An 8,299-nucleotide genomic window follows, 5' to 3' on the forward strand; every position below is an offset into this window, starting at 1 on the left:
TGTAGTTTCACCTTAAATACTGCACAGCAACCTGTAGTTTCACCTTAAATACCACTCAGCAGGCTGTATTACCCATATTGTATCTGTAGGGGGTGAAGTTCGGGAAATATGTTTCAGAAATAAAAAACGTTTTAAATCTGTATATGGTGATGATCTCTGTAACCCCCTAAAAAAGCTCTGGACTACTGAAAACACACTTGTTAAGGGAAAATAGAATGTGTAGAAATAGCAATTAATACCTGTTTTCAATGTGAAATTGACCTGGGAACTTTGCTCATGTGCAGATAGATTTATGATGAATATGGACATTTCCATGTAAAATAAATAGTATTGCAGCCTGCAGAACAGACTATTTGAATAAGGAGATGTGAATAATGAGATAACTTCAGCATCCATGTGCACTCGAAATTCTATCACACCCATATATGCAGGACGTGAGTATGAGGTCCTCGGTGTGCCTGCTTACTGCTGCTGCTGGGCTGAAGTATCACACCGGTCTAAAGGAGAGGAAGGTGGGCGGCTTCCAAATAAAACACATTTCATTCATTCATTATATTGTCAATCCAAGCTCATTATGTCACAAATAATTTTTCCTGGGTTGTGCGAAATCACAGAAAAAAATACAAACCGAATATGGGCACTAAAGTGTCTATAAACATATATTGTGGTGATCCTCGAGTTGGAGGATGGGTGTTGATACTGGACTGCGAAATTAACACCAATGGAAGATGGACAAGAGAAGCTCAAAGCCATGTATATGTTTATCAGGTTAAATTCAGTACGGTTCTGACATCAGACTTTACCAAAAGCGTTAATACATAACCCTTAATAAGTTTCATGTTTCTGTGTCTGTGTGGCATGGGGTCAGGCACCGAACAGGCCAGGACCACCCCTGGTGACATCACATCCTTCACCACAGCTTATATTCAAATGCAATGTATAGGTTTGTAATGCACCAGAATGTAAGAATGATATGGATTCAGAATATATATAATAATTTAGAATCACTGAATCACTAAATGATTTTTATGTAACATACATAAGTGAAACACGGCTGTGGCCATTCTGCGTTATACAGGCTTCAGTGGTTGAAGGATCTCTCAAAACACCAGAAACTAGGAACCACACACACAGTCAGACTAGGATAGAAGACTAGCAGCTCTGTGAATGCAGAATGTGATGTGATGCGTCGGCCACGAACGGAATGGCTCTTTGACGTGAAGGATCATTTACATTTACAGCATTTATCAGACGCCCTTATCCAGAGCGACTTACAATCAGTAGTTACAGGGACAGTCTCCCTGGAGCAATTTTAGGGTTAAGTGTCTTGCTCAGGGACACAGTGGTAAGTGGGATTCGAACCCAGGTCTTCTGGTTCATAGGCGTGTGTTACCCACTGGGCTACTACCACCCTGGCAAAATGGAACAGAGCTGGAATCAGAGAGAGATGATTTTTCCATTTTTTTCAAGCAGCACGCGATTGGTCAACTGCACGATGTGTGTCTGTACTGAGCAGGAGGGGAGGTAGACAACTTTGAAGATATGTACTTCCAGATAGTCAAAAGTGTACTTTCATATATACGTAGTTCCATTTTGTCTAGTCAAAAGTCAAATTAATCTAACTCCATTTTAACTAATCAGAATGTCCCATTGACTTGAACAGAAAAACTACTTCAAGATATCTACAATTCAATTTTGACTATCTGAAATGTGAATTCCAGACAAAAGTAAAATTGTAGATATATTTAATAGAATTTGGACAATTCAAAATCCCAGTTAAAGATATCTCTGATTAAACACGTCTAAATGATATATTCCTTACATATTTAGATGTTACAAAGTAAGAAATTACTAGTCAAATTTCTATTGTTGACATCTAGAATTTACATTTACAGCATTTACCAGACGCACTTATCCAGAGCGCCTTACAGTCAGTAGTTACAGGGACAGTCCCCCCTGGAGACACTCAGGGTTAAGTGTCCTGCTTCTGGTTCATAGGCAAGTGTGTTACCCACTAGGCTGCTACCAGCATATTTAAATATCTAGAATTTGACATTTGACCAGTCAATAGGACATTACCGATATCTTAATTTGCAGCTTTGACAAGACAAATATCTCTTCAGATATCTACACAGACATTCTAGATATCCTGTGAAGAAATTCTGTAGCGGCAGTGCTCTCAGCTCAACCAGTCTGTGGAGCAGGAGACGGTAAATTTGACATTTTTTGTTCACCACAAATTCCTTGAGTATGTGCTCATGGCACGTTCTCAGTATTGTAATTATATTTTTGTTAATAAATGTTATTTACCAAAAAAACTTGAAGAGTCACATGGCAGTCTAAAGTCGGCTCATTTAAGTGAGTTGAGCTCTTAAAAGAGATGGAATTCCCATCACTAAGGGGCACAGGACACTCTGACCTAAATGGTCTGAATGACGTGGGGCAGATATTCCATGTGCTAACAACAATAAACCAGAACCCCTCCAAGTCTGTTTCTCGGAGATCTTGTCCTTACAAGCCGGACAGAGGTGGGGAAGGGAAGATCTCAGTCACCTGTGTTCCTGGATAAAATATGCCAGTTCCTGAACCCCTCCATGAAATTGCTTCAAGCTTTCAAAGGGGCTTGTGTAACTCCTCATCCTATCTGAGCACCAGGTCAGATAAGGACATTGAATTATGGTTCCAGATGATTGTTCTAGAAGCCTTGCATGACTGTGCTAAATTATTTGCAGGGCGCTCGGCGAAATAAATTCATGTTGCCTTTAATTAATAACGCACCGCATTTGCTCAGGCTGAATTATCTCAGTTTTTTTTTCGGTCTGAATATGATAATCGTAATTTTAATTAGAAATATAGTCCCTGCGTTTCAGACCTACCTTCATTCTTCGAAAGGTGTGACTGCAGTTTTCAGTTTTCTAATAAGTTGCCAGTCGAGGTTTTAGCGCGATATTTGTCGACTCTGATGTAACCATTTATAACCATTTTAGGGTGTGTGTGTTTTTTTTATTTGCTTTCCTACTTGAAGTGCAGCGTGGTGAGGGTGAGATTACCGAGTTTCATCTGGAGCCGAATGTAATAAATAATCGTCCCAGTAAAACGTCTGGCTTCACTGTGGCCCAACCTGGCAACCCAAAGTCAGCCGCGCTGGAACAGGAAGTCGGGAGTTTATTTTGTCGTCGGGTCACATCAGGTCCTGGTGCCAGACGTCTCTGCGTGTGTGTCGCTTGTCATGCAGGTGATGGAGTTTGTCGCGGCGCATCCCGTCGGAGTGACCGCAGCCTTCGTAACGGGTGGGTTTGGTCAGGAATGTCTGTGATATAAACTGTTTGAGGTCGAGGTGCAGTGGGCGGGGCTAATGGCGTCTTTTCATGGGTGTCACAGCCTTCGAAATGTCACTCAAAAGTTAGAATTGGGTGAAAAGTGGCATGGCGTGAAACGTGACCGTTTTCTCTCTTTCAGTGGGTTTAAATGACATTTCCAGCATTTACCAGACGCCCTTGTCCTTACAACTTACAATCAGTAGTGACAGGGACAGTCCCCTGGGGACACTCAGGGGTAAGTTAGTGTGTCACTCACCAAGGTCTGGACATCTCTTCATGATCAAGGGCTCAGCCTGTTTCTATTCCGGAGGTGGATGGCTGGCAGGGTGTGTAAGAGCGGAGCGCGTCTGGACGGGAAAACTGTGCTGATTACGGGAGCCAACACCGGGATCGGGAAAGAGACAGCGGTGGACCTGGCAAGGAGAGGTGAGCTGGGTCAGAATGGTTTAACATGAAAAGAACATTTTTTCCTCAGATCGGAATTCCTGGTGTCTTCTGGTTGGTGCTGCCTGTCCCCATCATTGGGGACAGGCCCCTGGGTCATTCCATGTCAGACTTGCTCCTACGTGCCCACCTTATCTTTAAACAGTACTGCTTGTACGTACAGGGCCTTGGTATTCTCTCTGTTTTGTTCCCTTACAACCTGGAATTTAATCGATTTTCAGTTTGACTAAAAAAACTAAAATGTTGTAGACTTTGTAATTTAGATAATTCTATACAATTTCTATAAAACTGAAAAGTGTTGTGTGCGGGTTTTAACCCCCTTCGCTTTGAAGCCCCAACCTTCAGAAGCAACTTAAATAACCTCCAGCAGTTAAAGCCTGATCAACCCTAGAAATTCACAGCATGAAGACCAAGGAGACCTCCACACATGAACTTCCTATGGTGCACCATTAAATCCATTATTAGGAAATGGACAGATTATAGCACCACAACAAAGAGATGGCCACCTACCACCAGTCGTGTGGAAGAAGATGCTGTGGTCAGATGACACTTAGAACAAAACAAAGACAGCAGGATGTTTGGTGCGAAAGTTCTCATCATGCTGAGAAGAGAAGCATGGTGGGGGCATATTTTTCAGGGTCTTGGAAACTGGTCAGAATTGAAGGAAGGATGGAACCTGTTTTGATATTGAGAGTGGGATGGAGGTTCCAGCATGACAATGACCGTGAACACACTCCCATGGTTTAATGTTGTCCAAGATGGCCCGGAGAGCAGCCCGGACCTCGCTATCCCCAACTGTAAGCCATGATGAAATAAAACTGCATGATGACGTTCCACTCGGCGTTCCACAGGCTGAGGAGAACTTTGCTTACTCTGACCCCAGACACATGTGACAAGGCATTAAATTGATGGTGGACTACAAAAAAAAAAACCAATCTGTCCATCCTGCTCAGCAGTCCCTGATGATCTTAATCACTTCTTTACCCGGTTCAACCAGCACACCATGCCGTAGGAGACCTCCATAGGTGTCCTAGTGCTCAGTGCTCTCATGAAGAAGGCGAGCTCTCAGCCTCATCGACCCCCACAGACCGTATTCCTGGACAGGGAACTGACCGCAGTCTTCGCCCGCCTGTTTAACATCTCTTTAGAACCTGCCTCAAGTCCTCCACCATCAGTCCTGTCCCGAAATGAACAGCTGCAAGGTCTGTCCAGTGGTCCTCCAGAGGGTCTGATCAGCACACCAGCAGATCATCTGAAGATGCTCTTCACCTCAGCAGCCCAGAACCCAAACTTAACAACGACTTGACACCACTTCTAATATCATGGTCAAGTTTCTATATGATGATGAATAGTAATTCAAGCTCAGTTTTATTTCTCTTGTTTCTTGTTTGTTTTGTGCAAATTAAAAATCTTTTTTTTTACTGGGCAAGTGTCTAGTTACAACTAAAGAGGGAGATCAAATTCTTCCGTACCATTCATTTTATATTTTGTTTCAGTTATGTTGGTGTAATAAGGCACAAGTGACATACAAGCAGTCCTGATGGGTGAGAGGGAGGGAATACAAGAAAATCGATAACAGTTTATCGTCCATCAGAGCCACCGGTGCAGCAGTTGTGTTCTGTTTTCACGGATTCAGCACCTGATGCCCCATTCCAAGTTTATCAGGAAGGCATGAGAATGAACAGGATGTAAAACCACCCACTATCATCATCTGCAGCCATCATGTCACCTTCGCTTGTAAAGTCAAGTGATTTTCTGCCTTTTTAATTCTGCTTTAGTTGTGTCCTGTGAAGGACCTCCAACCTTGTCAGTGCAGCATGTTTTTAACTTTAATTAATATTATTACTTACACTTTGCTTGGTACAGTAATTCAGGTCAATATTTTATCAAGATTTTTCTGCAACAACGTTTTCATGTTGTCGTTCATGACAGCTTTCTTTAATGATAAATTTAGGGCTATTTTAATACTTTTTTTGTAATTTTTTTATTTAAACCTTCATTACATAGTAATTATTTATATGAGAAATGTATATTATTTGTTCCACCCATAGAAGTGACAATAGCTTTAAATCAATATGAGAACCATTTCTAAATCATATTAAAATTGCTGATGTGTTCGTGTGAACGTGTGACGCCCCGCCCTCCAAACAGTTGGAAAAAATCAGTAGGGCTGCAACAACGAATCGATAAATTCAATTTAAGAGTTGGCAACGAATTTCATAATCGATTCGTTGTGTCGCACGATGCGGAGACATTTGACATCTCACGCACTGACCCTGCAGAGTTCGGTGCCTCAGACAGAGCGGAGCAAATAAAAAATTCATTTGCCTGCATTTTTTTTTATTAAAAAACACTGCTTTGGGCGGCGTTTGTAACACCTGTGGTCTGTGCCACACGTTACGCGTACAAAACAGCTCACGTGACGGCTGGTCCTCAGTGCCTGCTCCGTCCCGGCGTCACGCCTGGTCCAGGACGCCTGGTCTGACCCGCACATTTCTCCTCCCACAACAAAACATCGTGCTTGTCAGTCCACGTGACAACAGTACGTGTGGCCTGGTGTGTGTGTGTGTGTGTGTGAATGTACTTCTGTTTTGAATAAAGGGCTGGAAATGAATGCTTTTCTTGTCTTGTTTTTTTATTCAGATTCTACGATTAATTATAAAAAATCGACAGATTAATCGATTATTAAAATAATTGTTAGTTGCAAGTATTAGTGGAGAGTGAATCGGATCTTTCCTGTTCTCCGCACCCTCAGGCGCCCGGGTGATCCTGGCCTGCAGAGACCAGCGTCGGGCCAGTCAGGCCGCAGAGGAAATTCGGCAGAGGAGCGGGAACGGGAACGTGGTGGTGAAGCAGCTGGACCTGGGCTCTCTGCGTTCGGTCCGGACGCTGGCGGCTGACGTCCTGGCCAGTGAGGAGAGGCTGGACATCCTCATCAACAACGCAGGTGAGGTCTGCTGCCCCGCCCGGCAGGAGGCCATGCCCCTCTGAGCCCGTTTAGACTCTCCACTCCTCCTGTTGTCAGGTGTCATGGCGTGTCCCAAGTGGAAGACGGAGGATGGCTTTGAGATGCAGTTTGGTGTGAACCACCTTGGCCACTTTCTGCTGACCAACTTGTTGCTGGAACGTCTGCAGAAATCTGCCCCTTGCCGCATCATCAACGTGTCCAGTCTGGCCCATGAGACAGGTGCCCCGCCCCATCCCACCCGCCCTGCCCCCTTTAACCTCTATTCCACTGTGTGTGTGTGTGTGTGTGTGTGTGTGTGTGTGTGTGGGAGGGAGAGGGTTGAGTTTCTGTCTAATTAATGCTAACATGGCATTAATTGTAATTTATTGTAAGATATTACATTTAATGAGCTGTGATGAACATCATTCGTAGGTCGGATCCACTTCGATGATATAAACCTGGATAAAGATTACAACCCCTGGAAAAGCTACAAGCAAAGTAAACTGGCCAACGTCCTGTTCGGCCGTGCACTGGCAGCCCGACTGCGGGGTAACAGACACACACACACACAAACATACACACACAAACATACACACACAAACATACACACACACACACCTGTAACAGCAGTCCCTGTATTATTCAGGTTCTGGGGTGACGGTGTACAGTCTGCACCCAGGTGCGATCCGTACTGAGCTGGGGCGTCATCTCGGCCTCACCATGCCGCTGATACAGCGGCTGCTCATCTATCCCATCATGCTGCTGCTGAAGACGCCGTGGGAGGGGGCGCAGACCACCATCTACTGCGCTGTGGACGAGGGCGAGGCCCGCAACAGCGGCCTGTACTACAGGTAAACACTTTCACTCACTCTGTTTGTATGTTGTCTGGTCACTGTGGGTTCTTCTTATAAGTGTGTGTGTGTGTGTGTGTGTGTTTCAGTGACTGTGCCCCTAAACAAGCTGCTCCTCAAGCTTGTGATGATGAAGCAGCAGAGAAACTGTGGGCCCTCAGCAGCTCCATGGTCCACCTGTCTTAAGAAGACACAGAAACACACACGTCACTCTTATACACACAACTTAAACAGCCAAACAGACACGCCGTGTTTTAATCATGTGACTCTCATACTGATTCTCTTCACTTGAGATAAGATTAATTTCATCATTCAGGGTGTGAATTTTAAAATGAATAAAGTCTTATATAAAATCTATCTGTCTATCTATCTATCTATCTATCTATTCCACACCTCTTTTTAAGATCTAGCATTTTTAAGAACTTTTTAAGAACCAGATGCTTGGTAGGTTCATTTAAGCTCCACCTCTGGCTGAGAACCGGTATAAAACCACTAGGACAAAATACACACAAACACATGTCATTTTTTTACCAGATCAGAAACTAAACTCATTTTAAATATTCAAAATAAAAAGTTATTACAATGAAAAACCTGATTCCATCTTCGTTCATAACTGTTGTCCACATCGGCTTTTACTTGCGTTGTGTGTCGGTGCCTCTGACCCTGAATAATCCTGGTGTGGAACGCTGATCTCCTCGAGTCTAAATTCCCTCTAATAAAACGCGGGGTGATCTACA

The 8,299-nt window shown here is 43.7% G+C and overlaps 1 protein-coding gene across 1 annotated transcript; it reads left to right on the forward strand.

The window, feature by feature from the left end:
- The first annotated feature begins 3,129 nt into the window (after positions 1-3,129).
- Positions 3,130-7,919, forward strand: LOC114773156 (retinol dehydrogenase 13-like). The gene is made up of 7 exons (XM_028965694.1): positions 3,130-3,290; positions 3,606-3,746; positions 6,520-6,711; positions 6,790-6,951; positions 7,144-7,260; positions 7,358-7,562; positions 7,652-7,919. Exons 1-7 carry the CDS (start codon positions 3,230-3,232, stop codon positions 7,746-7,748), a joined length of 975 nt encoding a protein of 324 aa, XP_028821527.1. The 5' UTR covers positions 3,130-3,229; the 3' UTR covers positions 7,749-7,919.
- Positions 7,920-8,299: the final 380 nt, after the last annotated feature.

This window comes from Denticeps clupeoides, unplaced genomic scaffold (genome assembly GCF_900700375.1).
Source record: "Denticeps clupeoides unplaced genomic scaffold, fDenClu1.1, whole genome shotgun sequence".
Classification (NCBI taxonomy): domain Eukaryota; kingdom Metazoa; phylum Chordata; class Actinopteri; order Clupeiformes; family Denticipitidae; genus Denticeps; species Denticeps clupeoides.

Bases quoted from the DNA above. Each gene is read 5' to 3' on its own strand.
- LOC114773156 (XM_028965694.1), top strand. From the start codon at position 3,230: ATGCAGGTGATGGAGTTTGTCGCGGCGCATCCCGTCGGAGTGACCGCA. The intron at 3,291-3,605 runs GTGGGTTTGGTC...TTCATGATCAAG, and splicing joins GACCGCAGCCTTCGTAACGG to GGCTCAGCCTGTTTCTATTC. The intron at 7,261-7,357 runs GTAACAGACACA...TGTATTATTCAG, and splicing joins ACTGGCAGCCCGACTGCGGG to GTTCTGGGGTGACGGTGTAC.